Below are 27,793 nucleotides of genomic sequence, written 5' to 3'. Positions count from 1 at the left end.
AGCACCAAGTCGATGTGCAGGAGTACGAGCTAATTGACATAATTGCACATATAACTGGGAATTAAGGGTCAACAGGATAGATATTAAACAGTAGCAGCAGTGTATGTGATGAGTCGAAATAGTTAGTGCATACAGAAAAATTGGACTTATACATGTGTCAGAGCACTATTGTACATTTGTCAATGGTTGTGACATATGGCGTGCAGGGAAACTGCAGTGTGTGTGCCTCTATCATCTCTCTCTCTCTCTCTCTCTCTCTCTCTCTCTCCCATTGAGAGTCTCATTTATTCATGCTGGTGGGGGGAGGCGCCATTTTCCGTCCGACTGCCAAGAACTCCTTAAAAATTCAAAAATGAACTCAGCCGCCTAGTTATAAAAAATAAATGAAACAACTCACTACTTTGCTGCTACACTGGCTGATTTAAAGCCTGTTAAGATGGGAAGCGCTTACGTGAAGTGGGTATGGCGTCACTCCCACCACCCTACTGCAGTGTGTAGCGTCAACGCCTTGCTTATTTATAACCAAGGCTTTCTCACTTCAAAATCTACAGTGTTTTCATGCAAAGATATGGTGTTCTTATTTTTTTTTAACCTTTACTTAACTAGGCAAGTCAGTTAAGAACAAATTCTTATTTTCAATGACGGCCTAGGAACAGTGGGTTAACTGCCATTTCAGGTCAGCTCGGGGGTTTGAACTTGCAACCCCAACGCTCTAACCACTAGGCTACCCTGCCGCCCCTGCTGTGTGTTTCTGAGCAGCATCTACTTTGCTATCACTAGACCTCAAATCACTAGCCACAAAGGGTTACTGCTGGCTGTTGATTGATCAACAAATTACGTTGATTGGCCAAAGAGTTCACTCACCTGGCGTTCCAGGTTTAAATCAGTCCATGACCAGGTGGTGAGAACCAGAAGTGTTTTGGTCCTCCAGGACAGTAATTGAATAGCCCTGACTCCTGGCCTGCTCTATTCCCATCCACTATCCTGGCTGGAGTTAGTGAACTGGACTATTGGGATGAGCTTGAGAGACAGGAAGGCCCTGTCTGCCTGTTTATCCATTACGGCAGTAGACTCTCTCTCTCTCTCTCTCTCTCAGTCTCTCAGTCTCTAAGGTTGTCACTCACCATAACCTGACATCTCTCCTTGCTGCTCAGGAGATTCACTTGAATCCTGCAGCTCAGGACCCCCTCACTTTCCCTACAACAATTCTTATCTCGCGCTTGCCATCTCTCTCTCCCACTCTGACGTCATCTCAGATACGCACCTAGCAACTCTCCTAGGATCCCAGCCCTCCCTCCCTCTCATCTCTCTCTCTCTCTATCTCTCCCTCTCTCCACCTCTCTCTACCTCTCTCACTTTCTCCACTCACCTAAGCATGTCTCTTAGGATCTCAACCCCCACCCTTCTCCTCCTATCCTACCTCTCTCTCTCTCTCTCTACTCTGACGCAGCTCTTTCTGTCTGCCCCAGGGGCAGTTCCACTAATTTTAGCCTGGCACTGAAGCAGAGGCACAGATGGGTCTCTCTCTTGTTATTCTCATTTGTATGCCAAAATTCTCCCTCTTCCCCCCCTTCCTCCTCCCCCTTTTCCCCTTCCTCCCTTAGTCCCCTTCCCTTTCCCTCTTGTTCCCTCTGTCTCTCCTTGTATCCATCCTCATTCCATCCTTTTCTCATCTCACCTCCTTCCCTACTTTTTTTCTGTCTCTCCTCTACTTCCCTCCTTTCCTAGATTTCCCCTCTCCTTTCCTCCTTTCCTTTCCCTACTTACTCCTGGAATCCTCTGTCTCTCCTCTTCGTCTCTCCTCTACTTCCCTCCTTTCCTAGATTTCCCCTCTCCTTTCCTCCTTTCCTTTCCCTACTTACTCCTGGAATCCTCTGTCTCTCCTCTTCGTCTCTCCTTTGCTTTCATCCTCTTTCCATCCCTCCCTTGCCTTTTGTGTGACATCTCACATCTCTGTGCTTGTGACTTAAGAAAAGAACAATGAGTGTTCTCCTTTGTTGACACTTACTGGCTACAATAGTCAAGGCTGGAGTGAATTGAGCTGTGTGTGTGTGTGTGTGTGTGTGTGTGTGTGTGTGTGTGTGTGTGTGTGTGTGTGTGTGTGTGTGTGTGTGTGTGTGTGTGTGTGTGTGTGTGTGTGTGTGTGTGTGTGTGCCAGCACAACACGGTGAAGGTCAGTGGAGAGAGAGAGCCTCAGTGGGCTGTGATAAATGCAGTAAGATGGGGGAGTAGGCAGACCCAACGCTGGCGGCACAAACACACACACATATTTATAACAGTAGCAGCAGACTCTGGTCTAGCTGTGTACATGTATAGATGTCTCATTAGGTTTGGATGGAGGGCTTTTCAATCAATCACATGACCTGCAGCTGGATTGGCCTGCAGTGCACTGCTCAATGTGTTCTTTGTCATAAGCAACGTAAACCAAACAAAATTGTGTTTTTATTTATTGGTTCCTTGAGTGATTGATGACTGATACTGTCTTAAAGATGCACTGCACTGTACTCATTCATTGATAAAATTATAATGAATTGGTTGATTGATTGTCTCAAGGTTGACTGCTGAGTATCTGCCATGCTAGAGCCTCTGTGGTGGTGAATGGTGGTGGTGTATGATGGTGGTGCATGATGGTGGTGTATGATGGTGGTGTATGATGGTGAGGTATGATGGTGGTGTATGATGCTGGTGTATGATGATGAGGTATGATGGTGGTGTATGATGATGGTGGTGTATGATGCTGGTGTATGATGGGGGTGTGTGATGGGGGTGTATGATGCTGGTGTATGATGCTGGTGTATGATGCTGGTGTATGATGGTGAGGTATGATGCTGGTGTATGATGCTGGTGTATTATGGTGAGGTATGATCCTGGTGTATGATGCTGGTGTATGATGCTGGTGTATGATGGTGAGGTATGATGGCGGTGTATGATGGTGGCGTATGATGGTGGTGTATGATGCTGGTGCATGATGGTGGTGTATGATGGTGAGGTATGATGATGGTGTATGATGGTGAGGTATGATGGTGGTGTATGATGCTGGTGTATGATGGTGAGGTATGATGGTGGTGTATGATGGTGAGGCATGATGGTGGTGCATGATGGTGGTGTATGATGGTGGTGCATGATGGTGGTGTATGGTGGTGGTGTATGATGGTGGTGTATGATGGTGAGGTATGATGGTGGTGTATGATGGTGAGGTATGATGGTGGTGTATGATGGTGGTGTATGATGGTGAGGTATGATGGTGAGGTATGATGGTGGTGCATGATGGTGGTGTATGATGGTGAGGTATGATGGTGGTGTATGATGGTGGTGCATGATGGTGAGGGATGATGGTGGTGCATGATGGTGGTGTATGATGGTAAGGTATGATGGTGGTGCATGGTGGTGTATGATGATGGTGGTGTATGATGGGGGTGTATGATGGTGAGGTATGATGGTGGTGTATGATGGTGAGGTATGATGGTGGTGTATGATGGTGAGGTATGATGGTGGTGTATGATGGTGGTGTATTATGTTTTGGGACTTGGCTGCTCATCATATTGATGAGTGTGGGGATGTTTTCCTCTCCAACATTTTAAGGTATTGGGGGTGTTTTCCTCTCCAACAGGTATGATGGTGAGGTATGATGGTGGTGTATGATGGTGGTGCTTGATTGTGGTGTATGATGGTGAGGTATGATGGTGAGGTATGATGGTGGTGTATGATGGTGAGGTATGATGGTGGTGTATGATGGTGGTGCATGATGGTGAGGGATGATGGTGGTGCATGATGGTGGTGTATGATGGTAAGGTATGATGGTGGTGCATGGTGGTGTATGATGGGGGTGTATGATGGTGAGGTATGATGGTGGTGCATGGTGGTGTATGATGGTGAGGTATGATGGTGAGGTATGATGGTGAGGTATGATGGTGGTGTATGATGGTGGTGTATGATGGTGAGGTATGATGGTGGTGCATGATGGTGAGGTATGATGGTGGTGTATGATGGTTCAAATTGATCAATTGATTGATTGATAAAGAAATTGACTTATTGTTTCTCTCTTCCCCCCCAGTGAGCAGAGTATCTGCCAGGCACGAGCCTCTGTCATGGTCTATGATGACGGCAGTAAGAAGTGGGTTCCCATCAAGCCAGGTCAGCAGGGCTTCAGCCGCATCAACATCTACCACAACACTGCCAACAACACCTTCCGTGTGGTGGGAGTAAAGTTACAGGACCAGCAGGTAGAGGTACACACACACACACACACACACACACACACACACACACACACACACACACACATTGATCTAAAATGGCCTTGAAGGTAACCATGAACTCTCTCCTCCTTTCCATCTCTCCGCATCTCCATCTCACCTCCTTCCACCTCTCCTCCTCTCCACCTCTCCTCCTCTCCATCTCACCACCTCTCCATCTCACCACCTCTCCATCTCTCTACCTCTCCATCTCTCCACCTCTCCTCCTCTCCACCTCTCCATCTCACCACCTCTCCATCTCTCTACCTCTCCATCTCTCCATCTCACCACCTCTCCATCTCTCCATCTCACCACCTCACCACCTCTCCATCTCACCACCTCTCCATCTCTCTACCTCTCTACCTCTCCATCTCTCCATCTCACCACCTCTCCATCTCTCCATCTCTCCATCTCACCACCGCTCCATCTCACCACCTCTCCATCTCACCACCTCTCCATCTCTCTACCTCTCCATCTCTCCATCTCACCACCTCTCTACCTCTCCATCTCTCTACCTCTCCATCTCTCCATCTCACCACCTCTCCATCTCACCACCTCTCCACCTCTCCATCTCACCACCTCTCCATCTCACCACCTCTCCATCTCTCTACCTCTCCATCTCACCACCTCTCCATCTCACCACCTCTCCATCTCTCCACCTCTCCATCTCACCACCTCTCCATCTCACCACCTCTCCACCTCTCCATCTCACCACCTCTCCATCTCACCACCTCTCCATCTCTCCACCTCTCCATCTCACCACCTCTCCATCTCACCACCTCTCCATCTCACCACCTCTCCACCTCTCCATCTCACCACCTCTCCATCTCTCCATCTCTACCTCTCCATCTCTCCATCTCTCCATCTCACCACCTCTCCATCTCACCACCTCTCCATCTCTCCACCTCCATCTCACCACCTCTCCATCTCTCCACCATCTCACCATCTCACCACCTCTCCATCTCTCTACTCACCACCTCTCCACCTCTCCATCTCTCTATCTCACCCACTCTCCATCTCACCCACTCTCCATCTCACCACCTCTCCATCTCACCACCTCCCATCTCCTCTCCATCTCACCATCTCTCCATCTCACCACCTCTCCATCTCACCACCTCACCATCTCTCCATCTCACCACCTCACCACCTCTCCACCTCTCCACCTCTCTACCTCTCCACCTCTCCATCTCTCTACCTCTCCATCTCACCATCTCACCACCTCTCCATCTCACCACCTCTCCATCTCTCTACCTCTCCATCTCTCCACCTCTCCATCTCTCTACCTCTCCATCTCACCACCTCTCCATCTCTCCACCTCTCCATCTCTCCACCTCTCCATCTCACCATCTCTCCATCTCACCACCTCTCCATCTCACCACCTCACCATCTCTCCATCTCACCACCTCACCACCTCTCTACCTCTCCACCTCTCCATCTCTCTACCTCTCCATCTCACCATCTCACCACCTCTCCACCTCTCCATCTCTCTACCTCTCCATCTCACCACCTCTCCATCTCACCACCTCACCATCTCTCCATCTCACCACCTCACCACCTCTCTACCTCTCTACCTCTCCACCTCTCCATCTCTCTACCTCTCCATCTCACCATCTCACCACCTCTCCATCTCTCCACCTCTCCATCTCTCCACCTCTCCATCTCACCACCTCTCCATCTCACCACCTCTCCATCTCTCTACCTCTCCATCTCTCCATCTCTCCTCTCTAGGTGGTAATCAACTACTCCATAGTGAAGGGTCTGAAGTATAACCAGGCCACGCCCACCTTCCACCAGTGGCGTGATGCCCGTCAGGTCTACGGACTCAACTTCGCCAGCAAGGAGGAAGCTACCACCTTCTCCAATGCCATGCTGTTCGCTCTCAATGTCCTCAGCACTCAGGACGGAGGTGAGAGAGAGAGAGAGTGTGTAAGGGAGATGGGCTGTGTGTGTGTGTCCTGGGGTGTGTTCGGGTGTGTGTGTGTGTAAGGGAGATGGTGTGTGTGTGTGTGCTTGCGTCTACTATTATTAACTTGCAGTTTGGCTGATCAGATGTGTTCTGTTTATAAACTGTAACGTGCTAACGAGATAAAGCCTATGGAGTTTGACACTGACAGATGGACCAGTGTATCTACGGTCACCAGAGACCGGATTAACAATACTAATGAAGCAGTTTGGCTCACAGACACACACACACACACCCGCACAAACACATGCACGCACGCATGCACACACATACACACACACACACAGACATACACGCACTCAGGATGCACACAGACACACACAAACATGCACGCACACACACATCGACATGCAAACACACACACACACACACCACACCACACACATAGACACACACACACAGGTTCAAACTTATGGGTCTCATAACACATGACAGTCGGTCAGGCAGGCTCTTTGTGTGCTTGGCTGTAAATGTGTGTGTGTGTGTGTGTGTGTGTGTGTGTGTGTGTGTGTGTGTGTGTGTGTGTGTGTGTGTGTGTGTGTGTGTGTGTGTGTGTGTGTGTGTGTGTGTGTGTGTGTGTGTGCATATGCATACTTGCGTGTGTGTGTGTGTGTAGCCACTGTGAGTCAAGCCCAGTGTGTGTCTGTGAGGCTCAGGGTGTTAATAGGTCTTTAACCCCAATAGGGGTGACAGTGGGCAACAACAGGCAGATTGGGGGGGGGCGTGAATAGACAACATGAATTGGAAAAGCCCTACAGATGTAGGATCTTAATTTGATCACTCTGTTGTTGCTGAGAATTTTCCTGCACGGCATTGCATTCAAGATTTTAAAAAGGCTTCTAAAGTTTGTAATTCCCACTTTAAAGTGTCAGGTTTGATTTGCCCTAATGAAAAATGTGTCAACCCCTACAAAAAAGTTCCATTAATTATAATCCACATAATAATTCACATGTCCTCTTGCTGCAGGATTATTTTCCTGCCGTAGCAAACTGGCTCAAATTATGATTCTACATCTGTACCCTATATACTGTAAATCTCATTAATTATGGCAAGAGGGGAAAGGGAGCCTGTCATGCAAGGTGAGGTCAATTCCATTTCAATTCAGTCAATCTGAGGTATGAACGGGTGGCACTTACTTTCAATGACCCAATTTTCCGATTGGAATTTCAATCCACTTCGACTGAATGGACTGATTCGAAAATGGACTTAACTCTAAAATGATGAAGGGGCTGAGAGGCAGAAAAAGGTTCTAGACAGGTTAGTTTTTCTAATGCAGTTTGAATAATGCAGGTGAGTCAGAGTGCTGGGGCTGTCTGTCTGTCAGTCCATATTTACTGTCCTCTCATTCTGTTAGAGTTCCTCCACAAAACCAACCTCATAGTTCTTTCCAGGGGCACAACTTTCACTGGGGATGGGGGGGGACATGTCCCCCCTACATTCTGAAATTGCATTTTTGCGCCCCAGGTTCTCTCTATGGTCACCCACAGCAAGGTCACTCAGTTCACTCTCTCTATGGCCTTTTACGGGAATTAGCTTTGCATTTCTTGCGCTCCACAACTTCACACGTGGACGTTGAAACCATGGCATAGAGCCAAATGAGCACATACATTGCAAGACATAGACGGAGCCATTGACAGTGCAACTGGAACCCAGTACAGGATATATAACATGACAACACAGACAATCTAACTCATTTTATATCCACATGCTTTGCTCCTGTTGTAATGTATCAAGAGGCGTCAGGCTAAGATTATCACCTCACACTGAACCCCAAAACTCACTCTGGTGACAGAGTTCATTTGCTTTAAAGATGATGACATTAATTCCCCCTTTGGACTCAGATTAACCCATTTACGCACACACCCTCATAAACACACACACACATTCAGTGTACTGTACACATTAACAAACAAACACACACACACACACACACACTGCGGGCACAGTCATACACACTGCAGTGTCATAATCTCCTGGGACAGAGAGAGGGGGAGAGAGCGATAGAGAGAGAATGACGGAGAGAGGGGGAGAGAGAGTGATAGAAAGAGGGAGAGAGAGAGTGATAGAGAGAGAATGATAGAGAGAGAGAGTGATAGAGAGAGATAATGACAGAGAGAGTGATAGAGAGAGAATGATAGAGGGGAGAGAGAGATTGAGAGATTGAGAGACAGCTATACAGAGAGAGTGATAGAGAGATAATGACAGACAGAGGGGGAGAGAGAGCGATAGAGAGAGAATGATAGAAGGGGAGAGAGAGAGCGGTAGAGAGAGAGAGAAAGATAGCGAGAGAGAGAGAGAGAGATGGAGAGACACAGCTATACAGAGAGAGTGAGAGAGAGAGAGATGGAGATGGAGAGACACAGCTATACAGAGAGAGTGAGAGAGAGAGAGAGAGAGAGAGAGAGAGAGAGAGAGTGATAGAGAGAGAGTGATAGAGAGATAATGACAGACAGAGGGGGAGAGAGAGCGGTAGAGAGAGAGAGAAAGATAGCGAGAGAGAGACAGATGGAGATGGAGAGACACAGCTATACAGAGAGAGTGAGAGAGAGAGAGATGGAGATGGAGAGACACAGCTATACATAGAGAGCGATAGAGAGAGAGAGATGGAGAGACACAGCTATACAGAGAGAGTGAGAGAGAGAGAGAGAGAGAGAGAGAGAGAGAGAGAGAGAGAGAGAGAGAATGGAGATGGAGAGACACAGCTATACAGAGAGAGTCATAGAGAGATAATGACAGACAGAGGGGGAGAGAGAGCGGTAGAGAGAGAATGATAGAAGGGGAGAGAGAGAGAGAGAGATGGAGAGACACAGCTATACAGAGAGAGTGAGAGAGAGAGAGATGGAGATGGAGAGACACAGCTATACATAGAGAGCGATAGAGAGAGAGAGAGATGGAGAGACACAGCTATACAGAGAGAGTGAGAGAGAGAGAGATGGAGAGACACAGCTATACAGAGAGAGTGAGAGAGAGAGAGAGAGAGATGGAGAGACACAGCTATACAGAGAGAGTGAGAGAGAGAGAGAGAGAGAGAGAGAGAGAGAGAGATGGAGATGGAGAGACACAGCTATACAGAGAGAGTCATAGAGAGATAATGACAGACAGGGGGAGAGAGAGCGGAGAGAGAATGAGAAGGGGAGATGATAGAAGGGCTATACATAGAGAGAGAGAGAGAGAGAGAGAGAGAGAATGGAGATGGAGAGACACAGCTATACAGAGAGAGCGATAGAGAGAGAGAGATGGAGAGACACAGCTATACAGAGAGAGTGAGAGAGAGAGAGAGAGAGAGAGAGAGAGAGAGAGAGAGAGAGAGAGAATGGAGATGGAGAGACACAGCTATACAAAGAGAGCGATAGAGAGAGAGATATAAATAGAATGATACAGAGAGAATGAGGAAGTGGTGTCCTCTCCTCCCCAGTTCGCACAGTAACTGTGTGTTTTCTCCATCCTCACTCTGCTCTCCTCCTCTCTGTTAATTAAAATGAGTCATTGAGGAGTTGTCCCCAGGGCCCCATCTTTAAGGGCTCCGCTTTTCTTTTGCTGAATACACACACACACACACACACACACAAACTGGGAACAAAGAGGGTCCAGTGACAGAAGATACACCACCACCCCTCTGCTCTGTCTCCGAGTGTCACAGACCCCCCCCCCCCCACACACACACACACACAGACAACGGTAAGCCTATGTGTGTGTGTCTCTCTCTCTCTCTCTCTCTCTCTCTCTCTCTCTCTCTCTCTCTCTCTCTGTGTGTGTGCTCAGCAGACGCCATAATGTCAAGGGCTCTTCTGCCGTCCTTGGAGAGATTTATACAAACCAACACACACACACACACACACACACTGAACACTCATGCGCAACAAACAGGGTTAGGCCTACACCTCAGAAAGAGGCTTACTGAAACAAACACACTCGTTACCTCGCTCACAAGATGATGAAAGTGAAACATGCTGACATCATGTTCATTTAAGCCTGTAGAATGTTGCAGTAGACCGCTGACTGAACTGCCAAACAGCAGGTCCTACACTCAATCCACCAATTCCCTCCGAGCCCCTATGATGAGCTCTGAATGGATTCGATAGGTATACTGGAAGTAATATGGTAGCAGCCATATTGGATACACCTATTCAATCCTCTCTGGTCTAAACAAGTGCCTATGGAGTAGGCCATGGTGTCGGGATTAGGCGTCGGTGTAGTGGCTATGGTGTACGGGTTGATCTGGGATTAGGCGTCGGTGTAGTGGCTATGGTGTACGGGTTGATCTGGGATTAGGCGTCGGTGTAGTGGCTATGGTGTACGGGTTGATCTGTGATTAGGCCTGAGCCTCACAGCACCTCAGGCCCCTTACCACTCCTCACTATTCCTCACGTCTGCCCCCTGGTGTTCTGGAGGCCTGCTGCAGACGGCCTCACTGATCTCCATGACCTGCGTGTGTCTATTGTATGTATGTCTATGGAGCCACCTGTACAGTCTCTCAGTCTCCAGGCTTCTGGAAGATGGAGGGCCTCGTTAAAGGTGAACTACCCTGCACACGCTCTCCTGCTGCTGCATAGAGGTGTAGGTTACTAGAGATGATACTGGAGACGAGAGGGGTAGGAGGGGGATGGTGTGGGTGAGGCAGGAGAGATACCTGGACAGGTGAGCGAGACAGAGGAGGAGGAGAGAGATGGAGGAAGAGGAGGGCTCAGGGCGAGCTATGGTGAGCAGAGAGTGGGTCTGTCAGTGCTTCTGTGTCTGCCACAGCCGATTCGTCCTCTTCAATATGTCCTGTAGGTACTGCTGCTGGCTGTCTCTCACACTCTTACTGGATTGTGTGTACGTATGTCTGTGTTCTAATCGTGACATAGAATGTGTGTAAATGTGTTAAGATTGTGGCATGGTGTGTGTGTGTGTGTGTGTGTGTGTGTGTGTGTGTGTGTGTGTGTGTGTGTGTGTGTGTGTGTGTGTGTGTGTGTGTGTGTGAGTGAGAAAGAGAGCGAGAGGTGTTTTCAGGTGACTGAGCGTTGTGGATATTAGTCGTTTGTGGACATTCATTTCATTTTGATTGGGTTTGAGGTTGTGCGTTTGTTGGGCAAGATCTATTTGGTGCTGTGAATACTAGTAATGTTGTGTGTGTGTGTGTGTGTGTGTGTGTGTGTGTGTGTGTGTGTGTGTGTGTGTGTGTGTGTGTGTGTGTGTGTGTGTGTGTGTGTGTGTGTGTGTGTTGTTATGTGAGTGCTGAATGATATTAGATAGCTGTTGGGTTGTTGTGGATACGGGGATTATGTGTGTTGTGTTGTGTTTAGCTGTTGTGAATATTGTTGGTATGTTATGGTGTGTTCCCTGTAGTGGATTTTCAGACTGTGGATGGTTGTGTTAGGATGTAAACTGTTGAGTACTTGCTTTTTGTTGTCAAAGTGTGTGTGTGTGTGTGTGTGTGTGTGTGTGTGTGTGTGTGCGTGCGTGCGTGCGTGCGTGCGTGCGTGCGTGCGTGCGTGCGTGCGCGCGTGTGCGTGGCAGGTGTGTGATAACTAATTAATAACTAATTAATAAGAGATGAGGTAGCAGTATGGAGCAGTATGGAGAGTGACTGTCCAGAGATCGTGAGTCCGGTTGCTTTGTTGTTGTGTGTTATTTTGGATCACTGGCTGTAACTCGACCAACCACAGCCATCAACCTCCTCTCTAACCAATCACGGGTTGCTATGGAGACACTTCCGGCAGTAGCGAACGACATACGAGATCGTAGGTCATAAGTGATGTGTCAAACTCCAAGCCTTGAGGAATACCTTTGATTCAGGGCCCCCACATTCCCAGTCAAACTGGTACCACTGCGAGGCCCCCTCTCTTTTTGCAAAGTCACACGGGCAAAGCTTGGGCTATGTGACTGGTCTCGCTAGACCTCCAGGCTGCCTCCCACAATGTTTCAATGTTCCAGCTCAACGCGTCTGTCTGAAACAAAACGTCCGTTTGGCATAGAGGAACTACGTCACTGCCGTATCGGTTTGAATGACATGCTAAATAGCAGCTATAGATCACCCAGATCACCCAGGTTCTTTTTAATGGGTGCATTTTGCAAATGGATACCCAGCAAACCAAAAGTGGTTATGTGAATGTTCCCAGAGCATTTGTTAGGTCGCGTCGAATGTCCTCATAAGACTGTCCAGTCATGCTGAGGATTATAGAACGTTTGTATAAAACATTTGCCTGATGTTGCGAGAATGTTCCTAGAACACATTTCATTTGTTCTGTGAAGGTTCCCCAGGATGTTTCATTCGGTTGTGGAAACAGTCTGGTGGGAACATTGTGGGGACATAATATGTTTCCAAAACACATAACATAAGTTGTGCAGATGATTCCACAATGTTTCTTTTAGGATGTAAAAAACCTTCACCTGATGTTACAAGAATGTCCCCAGAACACATTTGGTCTGTTCTTTAAAGGTTCCCAGAATGTCTCATTTGGTTGTGGTAACAGTATAATCATTAACATAACTGGACAGTTTTTGTGTTATGAGAACATTTGCCGCAACCTAAGGAATGTTATGGGAACTTTCGCAGAGCCAATTTTGGTTTGGCGGGGAAACATTACTGGTACATTGTGTTACTACATTACCTGGAAACCTAATGAAAACGTTCGGGGAACGTTCTGTGGAGGTTGTTACAGATGTTGTGTACAACATTTTATTGAATGTTAGGAGAACATTCCAAGAATATGTTGTATATATTTTATTATAAAAGCCTAACTAGAACTTCATGGGAATCTTAGCTAATGTTCTGGGAATGTTCCAAGTCTGCTGGGTAGTTTGTATCAACTACCTTCACTAAACGCGAGATTTTTAAATTATTTTTATTATCGAAGTTAAGAAGAAAGTCACTGCTGTTGCCTAGGGTCATATTTACGAGACTACTATGTAACAGGAGTATGTGTTTGTGATGTAAGAGAGAGTGAGTGACAGCTGTGATGCAGGTGGGAGTGGTCTACACCTCTCACCTTTCAGGTAGATAAGAGACACACACTGGGATTCTCTCTCTCTCTCTCTCTCTCTTCTCTCTCTCTCTCTCTCTCTCTCTTCTCTCTCTCTCTCCTCTCTCTCTCTCTTCTCTCTCTCTCTCTCTCTCTCTCTCTCTCTCTCTCTCTCTCTTCTCTCTCTCTCTCTCTCTCTCTCTCTCTCTCTCTCTCTCTCTCTCTCTCTCTCTCTCTCTCCTCTCTCTCTCTCTCTCTCTCTCTCTCTCTCTCTCTCTCTCTCTCTCTCTCTCTCTCTCTCTCTCTCTCTCTCTTTCTCTCTCTCTCTCTCTCTCTCTCTCTCTCTCTCTCTCTCTCTCTCTCTCTCTCTCTCTCTCTCTCTCTCTCTCTCTCTCTCTCTCTCGTCGAACACCAACATCAACAATAAAGCCAACCATACAAACAATTGGTAATAAATATCTCTTGTCTTTTCTCCCCTTCTCTCTCTCCCTTCCTTCCCTCCTCTCCTTCCAGGCCCAGCGGTCCCGCGCCAAGTCCAGAATGGGCCCACTACAGACGAGATGGAGGTGCAGAGAGCAAGGTAAGGCATTGAGGTACCCCGCAACAAGACACAGCATTGACAAAGCAGCCACACGACAGTCACACAACAATTGAAACAACGTTCACACAACACCCACGCAACGTTGGCACAATGTTTTCCACAGAGAGGATCACTGCATTGTATAGCTTCGTTATTTGGATGTCAGCAGGGCTAAGACAGGAAACACATCAGACACCACATTCACTGAACTTCCCAGAACTATTTCCCAACGACAGGATTAGATCAGTAAACACACGGTGTTGTCTGCGAGTCTGTCAGCAAAGACTGCACAATAAAGAACGGTCTGTCACACAGGACTCAGTCTGCTAACAGGCAGCAGCCCTGCCCACATGACCCCCCAGCCAGACATCTGTCCTCGTCAACCTTTTATTCCTTTCCTCCCTCTGTTCTCTCTCTCCCTCTGTCTCCTCACAGGATTAACATACAGGGGGGAGAGAGCAGGAGGAGAGCGGGAGAGAGAGAGAGAGCAGGAGAGAGAGAGAGAGAGAGCAGGAGAGAGAGAGAGAGAGAGAGAGAGAGAGAGAGAGAGAGAGAGAGAGAGAGAGAGAGAGAGAGAGAGAGAGAGAGAGAGAGCAGGAGAGAGAGAGAGAGGGGGAGAGAGAGAGAGAGTAAAAGAGAATGATGGAGCTTTAATGACGGCTAAACACAGGAAGTACTTATTTGTGCTAAATCACGGTCGGCAGATTGTGGAGAATGGACAATAATATCAGATTTGCGCTTGAGATTATGCTCCAGGACTATTAGATTACACCATAGCACCTATTCAGAGAGGTACAGTAACTCAAGCTGTTTCTGCTATCTATCTCTGTCTCTACGCCCCCTAGGGAATTACACAAGCCCTTTGTTGCCTGAGCTATTTCTGCTCCGCTTATCATTTGATCTCAATTCCAAATGCCAAAGCAGAAACAGAACAAACAGGATTGTATTATGGATATGTGACGACCTCTCAGTGGAGAGGACACTCCTGAGGCGCCCACTAGTGGTAAGAGCCAGGATTGCACTGCAGCTCTGTTCCGTGTGGAGATGAAAATATCAAGTGCGTGTGTGTGCGTGTGCGTGCGTGCGTGCGTGTGTGTGTGTGTGTGTGTGTGTGTGTGTGTGTGTGTGTGTGTGTGTGTGTGTGTGTGTGTGTGTGTGGAGCCCCCTCCAGTGGTAACAGTCAGTGTGTATCTCCCAGACCTGTGGCTGCTGGGTCAGCACATCTCGTCTCCAACATTACACGCAGCTGGAAAATTCCACTTCCTGTGCTCTTTCTTTCTCTGTCTGCTGTCAATTCAATCTCAATTCAGTTCAAAGGGCTTTATTGGCATGGGAAACATGTGTTTACATTGCCAAAGCAAGTGAAATAGATAATAAACAAAAGTGAAATAAAGAATCAGAAATGAACAGTAAACCTTACACTCACAAAAGTTTCAAAATAATAGAGACATTTAAAATGTTATATTATGGCTATGTACAGAGTTGTAACAATGTGCAAATAGTTTAAGTACAAAAGGGAAAATAAATACAACTAAATATGGATTGTATTTACAATGGTGTTTGTGCTTCACTGGTTGTCCTTTTCGTGTGGCAAGACAAAAGATAGAAGTGCCTTTGAATGGGGGTATGGTAGTAGGTGCCAGGCGCACCGGTTTGAGTGTGTCAGGAACTGCAACGCTGCTGGGTTTTTCACGCATGTATCAAGAATGATCCACCACCCGAAGGACATCCAGCCAACTTGACACAACTGTGGGAAATTTTGGAATCTTCATGGGCCAGCATCCCTGTGGAACGCTTTCGAAACATTGTAGTCCATGCCCCGATGAATTGAGGCTGTTCTGAGGGCAAAGGGGGGTGCAACTCAATATTGGGAAGGTGTTCCTAATGTTTTGTACGCTCAGTGTATACCACCACATGCCGTCATTTTACCAGACCTTGGACAGCTGGAGAACTGTAGAGCTGTAGGACTGTAGGCTAACTGACTGTGGTGCATTTAAGCAATAAGGCCCGAGGGGGTGTGGTATATGGCCAATATACCACGGCTAAGGGCTGTTCTAATGGATATCAAACCCCCAAGGTACCTTATTGCTATTATAAACTGGTTACCCGTGGTATACGGTCTGCTATACCACGGCTTTCAGCCAGCCTGCATTCAGGGCTCGAACCACCTAGTTTATAAATACAATTGAAGGACTGCTGGCTGTATGACTCACTGGCTGTTTGTCAAATGTCCTGCTCTATGGGGCAATAGGGCTCAGTTGGCCTATTTCACTGACTGTGCTATGACAGGCATAAATTGGAGGTGGGCTGGCTGACTGACTGTGTGTCTGCTGTCTCCCCAGGCAGATGATGGAGCAACAGCAGATGCAGGCCCACATGGAGAGGGAACGACGATCCTCAAACCCAGGTGAGGAAAACGCTAAACTCAACCTACTGAACAGTGAAATGGAAATGTTTTAAAAGTAAAGGTCGTCTTTACAGTCTCAAGGGCCTAATGTGAGTGCATACTCCCTTTCAAAGTCAGACACTATGTGACACTATAAACAATGTCTTATTTTCTCTCTTCTCTTCCTCTCGCCCTCTCTCAATTTCACCAGGCTCTCCTTTCCCGGGCCATCCCGGTGTGCTTTCTGTAGCCCCCCCAGCCCCCATGCCGCCCCCCATGTCCATGGGCTCCTCTTTAGGTGGAGGCCCCCCTCCCTGGGTGCCCCTATGCCTCCTCCCCTCCCGGGCCCCCTCCCCCTCGGCAGGAGCTCCCCCGCCCCCCTGCCTCCTCCGCTGCCCATGAGTGGAGGGGGACAAGGTGAGGAGGCTCCCGCCCCAACGGGACTTGCCGCCATGATCGCTGGAGCCAAACTGCGCCGCGTCAATAGAGTAAGATGCCAATCACACTAATCACCATGTTACATAACATAAAGTAGTGCATGGACTTACCCTCTCAGACAATCTATCAATACCATCATAGACATGGGGATGTAAGAGCATCCTATGAGGGTTTATAAAGATGTAATGAGCTTTATAGTAGTAACAAAAAGGCCCAGGCAAACACACTGCGTGTGAATCTCAAAAGTCTAAAGATCTCTCCTCCTCCTCTTCTTCGTTCCTTCATCTGCACTGATCTCATAACAGAGGATGTGTGAAAGCACAATGTTCACCAAGCCCAGCTCTTTCCTATCAGTGGAGCAATACTAGGAAAGGAAGCCTCTTCAGACCCTTAACTTGTGCTCCGCCTCTTACAACCAGGTGACGTCACACACACGCCGTTCTATCCTCACCTAACATACTGTGTGTGTGTGTGTGTGTGTCTTCCTTCTCTCTCCAGCCTGAGGACTCTAACTCTTCAGGATCGGGGGCCAAAAACGATGCCAACAGGACGAGTGGCAGCAGCGGAGGACTGATGGAGGAGATGAATGCTCTGCTGGCGCGGAGGTCAGAGCATAGAGTTAGAAACACTAGAACAGACATTCCTATTCAGAGCATTGTTATAACCACCACAACAGACATCTCTATTCAACGTAATTTCCTGTCATATGTGGAGTGGGCCGGCAGCCATATTGAATGTACTACTTTGATATCAAACCGAATGAGGGCCTGACTTGAGGCTTCTTCTTGCCCCCAGAAGGAAAGCAGCGTCAGAGAAGCCTGAAGACAGCCAAAACGTGAGTGATGCTGCCTGATGATACAACAGTGACATATGTCTCTTTTCATCATTAAATGTATGGCTCACTTCTCCTTAGTTGACCTCAACATTTTCCTCCTGTTGTTTTTCAGGATGACCCCAATGGATCCCCTTCACCCAGCACCAGGGGTGGACAAAACGCCACAGGTACTACAGTCATACACACTATATACAATATATACAGTACAAATACAACATCATATATACTGTACTACACAAGACAACACAATGTATACTGTACGACACAAGAACAGCACAATGTATACTGTATAGAAACAATACAATTGACATGTTTAGGTCATGTTTTCCCTCACCTGACCCCTGTCTTCTCTTTCCTTCCCTCTCAGATGGAGGGAAGAAGCCATGGGACAGAGCCAACTCTGCCGAGAGGTCATCACTGGTGTCAAGGTGAGAACCTGAGGGACTCAGTCAGTCTGCCAGTCAGTCTGGCACTAAGACAGCATTGAATGAGCTGTATACCGCCATAAGCAAAGAGGAAAACGCTCACCCAGAGGTGGCGCTCCTAGTAGCCGGGGACTTTAATGCAGGGAAACTTGTTCAACCAGAGGGAAAAAAACTCCACTTTTACTCGACACACAGAGACGCATACAAAGCTCTCCCTCGCCCTCCATTTGGAAAATCTGACCATAATTCTACCCTCCTGATTCCTGATTACAAGCAAAAATTAAAGCAGGAAGCACCAGTGACTCGATCAATAAAAAAAAAAGTGGTCAGATGAAGCAGATGGTAAGCTACAGGACTGTTTTGCTAGCACATACTGGAATATGTTCCGGGCTTCCTCCGATGGCATTGAGGAGTACACCACATCAGTCACTGGCTTCATCAATAAGTGCATCGATGACGTCGTCCCCACAGTGACCGTACGTACATACCCCAACCACAAGCCATGGATTACAGGCAACATCTGCACTGAGCTAAAGGTTAGAACGGCCGCTTTCAAGGAACGGACCTCTAACCTAGAAGCTTATAAGAAATCCCGCTATGCCCTCCGACGAACCATTAAACAAGCAAAGCATCAATACAGGACTAAGATCGAATCGTACTACACCGGCTCTGACGCTCGTCGGCTGTGGCAGGGCTTGCTAACCGTTAGACTACAAAGGGAAGCGCAGCCGAGAGCTGCCCAGTGAGCCTACCAGACGAGCTAAACTACTTCTATGCTCGCTTCGAGGCAGATAACACTGAAACATGCATGAGTGCACCAGCTGTTCCGGACAACTGTGTGATCATGCTCTCCGCAGTCGATGTGAGTAAGACCTTTAAACAGGTCAACATTCACAAGGCCGCAGGGCCAGACGGAATACTGCGAGCATGCGTTGATCAACTTGCAAGTGTCTTCACTGACATTTTCAACCTCTCCCTGTCCGAGTCTGTAATACCAACATGTTTTAAGCAGACCACCATAGTGCCTGTGCCCAAAAACACTAAGGTAACCTGCCTAAATGACTACAGACCCATAGCACTCACGTCTGTAGCCATGAAGTGCTTTGAAAGGCTGGTCATGGTTCACATCAACACCATTATCCCAGAAACCCTAGACCCACTCCAATTTGCATACCGCCCCAACAGATCAACAGATGATGCCATCTGTATTGTACTCCACACTGCCCTTTCCCACCAGGACAAAAGGAACACCTATGTGAGAATGCTATTCATTGACCACAGCTCAGCATTTTTTAAATGTGTTTTTATTTCACCTTTATTTAACCAGGTAGGCTAGTTGAGAACAAGTTCTCATTTGCAACTGCGACCTGGCCAAGATAAAGCATAGCAATTCGACACATACAACAACACAGAGTTACACATGGAGTAAACCAAACAGCCAATAACAAAAAGTCTATGTACAGTGAGTGTAAATGAGGTAAGATAAGGGAGTTAAGGCAATAAATAGGCCATGGTGGCGAAGTAATTACAATATAGCAATTAAAACACTGGAATGGTAGATGTGCAGAAGATGAATGTGCAAGTAGAGATACTGGGGTGCAAAGGAGCAAGATAAATAAATAAATACTGTATGGGGATGTGGTAGGTAGATAGCCCATCTGGTTGTAACTGTGAGAGTGTTTTACTTTTCTGTAGGGTGCGACCTGTGGGGAGTAGCAGCGACACAGACGCCTTAGACTTTGACAGAATGAAGCAGGTAAGGTGGCCTGCAATCAGTCAGTGGCACATACGCTTTGTAAATCTGAAGAGGTATTATGCCTGTTATGATTAACTCGTTTTGTCCTTGAAACAGGAAATCTTGGAAGAAGTCGTTCGTGAATTGCACAAGGTGAAGGATGAGATCATTGATGGTACGTCATCCTCACTCACCTCGCCAGAGAATGTCTCCATGGGAAATTGAGTGTAGTTTCCTACACATACGTTTGTACCTGATCAAATGTGCTTGTTATTGTTAGAGAGGGAGAAGTGAGACGTATTATCCACCAGAGAGCATCAGAAACAGAGAAACTGTAACTAATAATGCTAATATACTATTATTGGGCTTTGACAGCACATTTTATGTTTATGACATGGCCTGTAACACTCCTCGTGTGTGTCACTTCTCTCTTCCAGCCATTAGACAAGAACTGAGCAGAATCAGTACGACATAATCTTTCATGTGACCCCAGCTTTTGGAACCATCGTCCCCCACGCCAACTACTGTTAAGAAGCAAGGAGAGGATCAAAGGCCCGGACTACAACTTTTTATTTATTGTACATTGCTGTGATGTTGTAGCAACGTAAACAATGTTGCTGTAAGACTACAGGAATGTTACGTTTGGTTTGGAAGAATAGGACGGATGGACACTCTCACTGCTTTTCTCTGTTTCTTTGGTTTAGGTTTTCTCTCTCTTTTTCCCTTCGATCTGTCCATCGGTAACCCATGTTTGCTGTTCTTTTTTCCAGTCTAAAAGGCAACATTTATTCAATTCAATGAAGTAACCTCTTTTTTTTATTTTAGGAGTTTATTGTTTTTTTTTTTTTTTTAATGTTGTTTGGGGTTATTATTACTACCATTGTCATTATTATGACTATTATTTGTATTATTGTAGATGTAATGGTGTGAACATGAATCGTAGTAGTTTAAGTGATGGCAATAGTAAAAATGACAAAATAATCATGATAATGACATGGATGATGATAATAATAACACCATTTTATGTCAGCCTTTTATATTTTATATTGTATTTTTTTTCCTTTTGGTTTTGTTTTAAAATACAATAATAAGCACATACGGATTTCTTTCTCATGACCTGACCTTGAGATTTTTTGAAGAGTTTTGTATCCTTTTTCGCCAACACAGTTTTGTGTGTGTGTGTGTGTGTGTGTGTGTGTGTGTGTGTGTGTGTGTGTGTGTGTGTGTGTGTGTGTGAATCACTGACTGAAAGATTTTTAAAAACAGGTCTTTAACCTGAAAGGGAGGGTGGTATATAAACTATTGCTCTTTGGATATTGCAATCTTATGAAAAGGAAAACATCAATACACCAGAGTATTTGTGATGATGTTGTTAAAAATGTTTATTGGCTGCAAGAATAAGTATTGTTCGTTTTATTATTTACTTTTATGACCAAGTGCTTCCTGGTTTAACATTTTTAAAACGACACACACTACATTAAAAATGAATTCAAATAAAACTGTGAACAATGTCTTGGATACACAAAGTGGTCTCTGATTGTGAGAGTTTTGTCTGTTTGTTTTTTTTAGTTGTGCTTGATTAACTGCTTGATTCAGTGTTCATTCTCAAGTATTCACCTAGTCAGACTGTGTATTCATACACTATGGGCCACTATGTACATCATTTGGTCTATCGGTTCCTTTCGGTTTTACTTTGTAACAACACATAATACTATCCTGGGTTCGAATTCATTGGGGATCAATTTAGAGCAGTGCAATGTATAGGGTTGAATGATTCTCTACATAAAGGAGATCCTGATAAGAATAGACTATTGCAGGCAGTAGGCGGGATAGGTATTGCAGATACATGACTGCACCACAAGAGACAATACAATATACTGTCTGGAATGTGGATTTTGTCCCCATGTATATACCGCCATCTAGAGGTCAGATTAGGAAAGAGGTCAAAGACCAGCTACTGTATATAGAGTAACCTACTTTACAGTAAAGGTGTATTTGTACAAAACCCAACAAACACAAATCAAGGGCAGTATTTCCCTTTGGCTGTGTAGGGTAATATTCAAGAAGTATATGAAACGGTATGAAATACATCTATAGGATTAGATGGGCCAAATGCCCGTGGGTATTTGAGGTGGCCGCTTCTCTACCAGGGCTTCCCAAACTGGGTGCTGCTGCCCCCCTGGGTGCATGTTTTATTTTTTGCCCTATCATAACACAGCTGATTCAAATAACCAACTCATCATAAAGCTTTGATTATTTGAATCAGCTGTTGTAGTGCTAGGGCAAAAAAACAAACATGCTCCTTTGGGGTGCCCCATGACTGAGTTTGGGAAACCTCGCTCTATGAAATAGTCATTTTCTGCATTGAGAAAACTATTTAAGTCTTATGTTGCATTACGCATAGCAGTGAGTTGGTCAAAGTCTTTGTGGCCCTTCATGTTTTAGCAACCAAAAAAATATTCACCAAGCCATTCATTTATTAATTCATATGTGATTCATTTTATTTTTTGGTCTAAACATATCCCTAACCAGACACCCTGTTCCAGAAGTCTCGCGATTTTTTTTTTTTTGTTAGGGCATAGTGGCGACGGGAATTGGTGGTGTGGGACGGAATTGAGTTAGATAGCTATTTGCGTTATCGTAGAGAGAGAGAGAACCGGAACAGGGGGTGTGTTTGTTGGGCAAACGAACACAGCACAGGGTGCGTGAGAAGCAAGCTGGCGGAATTCAACATGGCATCCGGCGATACGCTGTATATTGAGGCGGACGGCTCAGAGATGCCGGCCGAAATAGTGGAGTTGCACGAGATAGAGGTGGAAACGATACCAGTGGAGACTATAGAGACTACGGTGGTCGGGGAAGAAGACGACGACGACGAGGAGGACGATGATGATGACCAGCCGATGATAGCACTTCAGCCGCTGGTATCAGACGACCCGAATTCGATCCACCACCACCATCAAGAAGTGATCCTAGTGCAGACAAGAGAGGAAGTTGTTGGCGGGGATGATTCGGATATGCATGCGGACGGGAGTTACGAGGATCAAATCCTCATCCCCGTCCCAGCACCCGGCGTCGAAGACGAGTACATCGAACAGACTCTGGTGACTGTGGCCGGGAAAAGCTCGGTGGGTCGGATGAAGAGAGGGGGAGGCGGCAGTGGCAAGAAAGCGGGGAAAAAGAGCTATTTGGGTGCTGCAGAAGCAAGCGGTAGAAAATGGGAACAGAAGCAGGTGCAAATAAAGACTCTGGAGGGGGAATTCTCTGTTACAATGTGGGCTTCGGGTAAGTGGTCGGTTGTATGTAATCTGTCAATTCGAAAAGTGTATCTCGCTCCCGGCATTGTTCGTTAGCCTGTGCAAGGGGCCTTGTTGCAGGGCGTTGTCCTTCTGCACCAGTCTATTTCCTCGGGTAGTTCACCAGGCCACGGTCGGGATCACTTTGAGTTGTTTTCGGTGCAGAATTGCCTGTCGGTTAGGTTGAAATGTTTTTGTTATGGAGGCCATGTTTTTAGATGTTGATGGGCGCCGCCATGTTCCCCGAGAACCAGTATGGCGGCCCGAAAAAATGGCGATAGAGCGGCGGGGCGAAGATGGCGGCGGTTGGGGGAGCAAGCGCGCTGTTGGCTCCAGAGACTAGGCCGCGGTGGCGTAGCCAGCTAGCTATTTTCCACTCGGTTAACTAGCTAGTTGGCTATGCGGACAATTAGTTAGCTGCCGCCGTGATTATCTAGATGAGTAACCCTTTAATTTAGCACCAGTTGAGTTTTAACTTAGATTTGAAATAGCTGGGAAAATATATTTGTTTGCTTAAAAACGAGTCACATTTCTAGTCTACGCCCACGCATTGATGCACACACTTTTCGTCTGCATAACCAGCTAACGTTAGCTAGCTTTAAAAATATATATATATATACATATATATATATATATTAGCTCTGTTACTGTTAACAAATGTTCTATAAGTTACAGCTAGCGAGTTTCCAACACAAGTACGACGTTCCTAAACACGAAGACCCTTCCAGTATTGCATGAGCAACGTGTATCCGCATTTGGATTATGCATGATTGATACATTAGAATTATAGTCCCCCGTTCGCTTGCTAGTAAACCCATTGTAATGTGGCTACAAAAAATAAATATGCGACTACCATCAGGGCTAGACATTATTTTGGCTGGTGCAGGGGGATCAAGGTGATGCATGATTGTATACATTGTATTTACTTTTGGTAATAACACAGCCAGACTAGGTACACTGTCTAGAAATATTGCTGCAGTATTGTTGTTAACATGACTGTTTTCAAACTGCGATGGTGTACCCCGGTCTTGTAAGGCTATTTTCGGTTAAGTCCCTGCATTGTATCCTAGATGACAAAAAAGACATCGACCATGAGTCGGTTGTTGAAGAACAGATAATTGGTGACAATTCCCCTCCGGACTACTCTGAATACATGACTGGGAAGAAGCTGCCCCCTGGAGGGATACCTGGCATCGACCTGTCAGACCCCAAACAGCTGGCAGAGTTCGCCAGGTCAGTGTCTGTCTGTTTAAACTCACCTGTCCATCAAGGATATATACAATGAACACACAGCTATTGCATAGCCTATGCTCTGACACACAAATAATTGTTCCACACCTTGTAAAGTGGTATTTAGCAAGATGCCAGGATTTGTGATTCTCTTCATGTTGCCTGGCTACTCAAGTCTTGGAAGGTAGCACTTGATGTGGCAGCTTTCCTGTAGTAGATGTCGGAGGTATATAGCCTAATCTCCTTCCTAAAGGGAGTGATGAGCTCTTTCTGACTCCCGTTTGGATGTTGTGTTCTTAGCCCCTTCAGTAACTCTGCGGGTCCCTATGGTCAGAGCCCAGTGCGGTAAGTTCTAGACTTCAACCCACGCACTGACACAGAGCACCTGGACACAGTGAAAGGAGGGAACCGGCTGTTTCAGCCATGCTGAAACTCTTCCATGGGTGCTGGTTTATATTATTTGGTTAGCAATTGAACATGGTTACTTGAATTTTGTATATGAGCAACATTATTTGAGTTCTGTTTCCTGTGAATGCAATAGGATGAAAGTTACCTCCATATCTGATGTTTTCTCAGGATGAAGCCGAGGAAGATAAAAGAAGATGACGCTCCCAGGACGATAGCCTGCCCTCATAAAGTAAGTAGTCAGTTTCCAGCAGTATCTTTCCTACCCGGTCTCTTTCTCAGTTTATGCCCGACTTGACAGTTGTCTTGGTCCCCATTGAACCGTAAGGCGTCCCACATGGCTCAATAACGGAACTCTCTCACTCAGGGCTGTACTAAGATGTTCAGGGACAACTCGGCGATGAGGAAGCATCTCCACACCCACGGGCCTCGCGTGCACGTCTGTGCCGAGTGTGGCAAGGCCTTCGTAGAGAGCTCTAAACTCAAACGCCACCAACTCGTTCACACAGGGGAGAAACCCTTCCAGGTACAATACCCAGACACACACACTCACATAAAGGAGAAACCCTCCCAAGTACTCTGTGTTTGACACTGTAGTGTAACATTTTTGCTGCGGGGTTTATTCACAAATTTAAAATAAGTTCCTTAACTTGCATTGAGGGTCTGCATACATTTTGCTAGGACATTGACCCAAAAAGACTAATGCATGTTGAGCACTGAATTTAACTGCACACACTTACTATTAATTCGTATATCCTAATAAATGTTTCTTGTTGTCCATCCATGGTCTCCTTTCTGTGTGCAGTGTACTTTTGAGGGCTGTGGGAAGAGGTTTTCGCTGGACTTTAACCTGCGCACACATGTTCGTATCCACACCGGAGACCGGCCCTACGTATGCCCCTTCGACGGCTGCAATAAGAAGTTTGCCCAGTCAACCAACCTCAAGTCTCACATCCTCACACACGCCAAAGCTAAAAACAACCAATGAGAGCCCTCCGACCTGCCCCAAATCCCACCCCCACAGCAGCATCTTAATGACACCACACGTCAACGTCCTTTGAGGAAAGAAACAAATGGGGGGGGGAGAAGAATAAAGACTAAAGAAATTCAGAAGGTACTGAAATTCTCCCCCCCTCTTCTTCTCCTATTGGATAGGCTGAGTAACGTACAGCGGCACTCTTGAAAAATAATAAACCCTCCTCCCATCCCCCTCTCTCTCCTCCCTTCATAGTGGCATCGTGTTGTTGCCAGAAATATGGAACTCGTGGACAAACATCAGAGACTATTCTTTCTACAATGGAGCTGTGAGAGGGAGGGAGCAATCTGTTTGTTTCCCCACTTTAAATGAATTTCCACTGACCGGTCTTCATATCTACTGCATAGCTTTTAATTTTCTATTTCTCCAAGTGTGCATATTGTACACTTATTTTGGGATATGTTCAGTAAGACAATTTGATTATTATTGAGATCCGCTTACCATATGATAGTCCCTCAGACAAGACTTACTGTACCATCACATAGCTTCAAATAGTATTTTCTGTAAAAAGTTTTGGTTTGCATATTCATCCCTACTTTTGGTTGTATTCCTTCTAACCATTAAAAAATCTTGTATACTTGTATTGTATGGCTGTATTGAAATGATGTAGACCTTGATAGAGGTGTGATTTAAAAGTGTTAACCAATTTAACTTTTAGTCATGAGTTGCTTTCTTTTATATTGATTGTCCCCTTGCAGAGAAACGTGTCCCTACCGTTGATTCACTGCGAGCCTGTCTCTGTTGGAATACTGAAACACATCAAATGAAATCGCCAGCGTGACCATCAGTTTCTTTGTTAGAATGTAATGTACAGGCGTCCGTCAACCATGAACTTTCTTTGTTGATATTTACACCCATGTATTTCAATGGCCCACAATAAAAGGGTCATCCCAAATCCATTTTTTACTTTTCTCATTCCTTTTCTAGGCCTGGGGTGTAATCATTAGTCCAAAATGTTGCATTTGCAATTAAAATATTCAGGTAGGTCCCTCCCTGTTTGTTTCCTAGTGAATAGATCCCCTGATGTGAGCCCGGAGTGTTTCTCGTAAGTGTGGTAAAAATAACATACTGCTTGCATAATACTGGAGACATGGGCTCAAACCTAAATTGACCCCTGTGCACTTCTGGAGATCTGATTTATTGGTATAAGCAATATGGTGAAACTTCCACCTAGTCTATCAAAGGGCAAGGTGGTGCTATTGCCATAATACTAACACCTCTGATCTCCACTAGTGTATAGGGATTGAAGGAATAATCCCATTCCACTTCCAACTGTATTTAGTTGTTTTATTTCAATAGTGCACTGCTGATAATAGTCCCGCATGTCAGCAATCAAGTTTTCAAGATATAGGACTTTCAAAAAGTAAATTGTGATTTAGTGGTATTTTAGTTTCTACTCTATATTTTGTAATCTGATTAAGTGTTGGTTATATCGATCCATGGAGTTTGAAGACCAAGCCAGGTGGTTTGCTAAATCACCTGAAAGGATCATTACTACCCACTGGGCAACAACTTGTGGAATCAATGTTTCCATGTCATTTCAACCCTAAAAAATCTATGTGAAGCCGTTGAATCAAAGTGGAAACCTGGATATTTTTTTCACCCAACTTTCAACCTAATTTTACTGTGAATTCACATTAGTTGACAACTCAACCAAATGTAAATCAAAACTAGACGTTGAACTGACGTCGGTGCCCAGTATTGTTTTTATTTGAAATAAGAAGTGGCGGAGGCTTGTTGAAATTGAGCTGCTAATCTCTCAAGTGGTTATTAAACTTTTCCTGTTACTGATGTGCAGTGAGCTTCTGGCGCCCTAGCAGCACCTGTCATCACCCAGGTTGGAACTACATAATGTTTTAGGGAGTGGTTTACCACAGAACGGCTGGAGATGGGGTACCTTGATCAATGGCTTTGGATCTGTGCTCCGGTCTTCCCCTCCTGCTGGAGGTGACCACCATCCGCCTTGTTCAAACCAGCTTCATCGGGGCATTCAGACGAGCCAGGGACTTTGAGGGGGAAGACTGTGCTCAGATAGTGGAGTTGAGACAGTCGGAGTCTAATATCTTACCATGCAGCCAATAAATGATCAATTACTTAATTCTTGTTTTTGTTTCAAAGCGTCTTTGAGATTCTTCTAAATTAAATAATATATGATGCAAAACGTATCATCAAGGCAAGTTACAATTTGCTTTTTGAATGTCCTATACCTTGAAAACTTGATTGCTGACATTTAAAACATTTTGGGACTATGAACAGTCCTTCCAAAATATTGTTTTTGAGTGGAT

The 27,793-nt window shown here is 45.9% G+C and overlaps 1 protein-coding gene and 1 pseudogene across 4 annotated transcripts; both read left to right on the top strand.

The window, feature by feature from the left end:
• LOC115107989 (ena/VASP-like protein) overlaps positions 1 to 21,052 on the top strand; it is a 52,086-nt pseudogene extending 31,034 nt beyond the window's left edge.
• Positions 21,053 to 22,152: 1,100 nt separating this feature from the next.
• Positions 22,153 to 26,407, top strand: LOC115107988 (transcriptional repressor protein YY1-like). 4 transcript variants are annotated; one of them, XR_003860282.2, is made up of 7 exons: positions 22,153 to 22,826; positions 23,908 to 24,070; positions 24,368 to 24,412; positions 24,644 to 24,704; positions 24,840 to 24,998; positions 25,278 to 25,586; positions 25,704 to 26,407. XR_003860282.2 is itself a non-coding variant. In XM_029631826.2 (6 exons), the coding sequence occupies exons 1-6, from the start codon at positions 22,274 to 22,276 to the stop codon at positions 25,458 to 25,460; spliced, it is 1,164 nt and encodes a 387-aa protein (XP_029487686.1). In that variant the 5' UTR covers positions 22,153 to 22,273; the 3' UTR covers positions 25,461 to 26,407. The 4 variants fall into 4 exon arrangements, 3 of the variants coding, with proteins under 3 accessions (XP_029487686.1, XP_029487687.1, XP_029487688.1); XM_029631826.2 differs by having other exon boundaries at positions 25,278 to 26,407; XM_029631827.2 differs by having other exon boundaries at positions 22,154 to 22,826; positions 23,920 to 24,070; positions 25,278 to 26,407.
• The last annotated feature ends 1,386 nt before the right edge of the window (positions 26,408 to 27,793 follow it).

The sequence above is a fragment of the Oncorhynchus nerka genome, linkage group LG24 (assembly GCF_034236695.1).
Source record: "Oncorhynchus nerka isolate Pitt River linkage group LG24, Oner_Uvic_2.0, whole genome shotgun sequence".
NCBI classification, from domain to species: Eukaryota; Metazoa; Chordata; class Actinopteri; order Salmoniformes; family Salmonidae; genus Oncorhynchus; species Oncorhynchus nerka.
The sequence above is the reverse complement of the archived record's forward strand: the minus strand, read 5'-3'. Positions and strand labels throughout refer to the sequence as shown.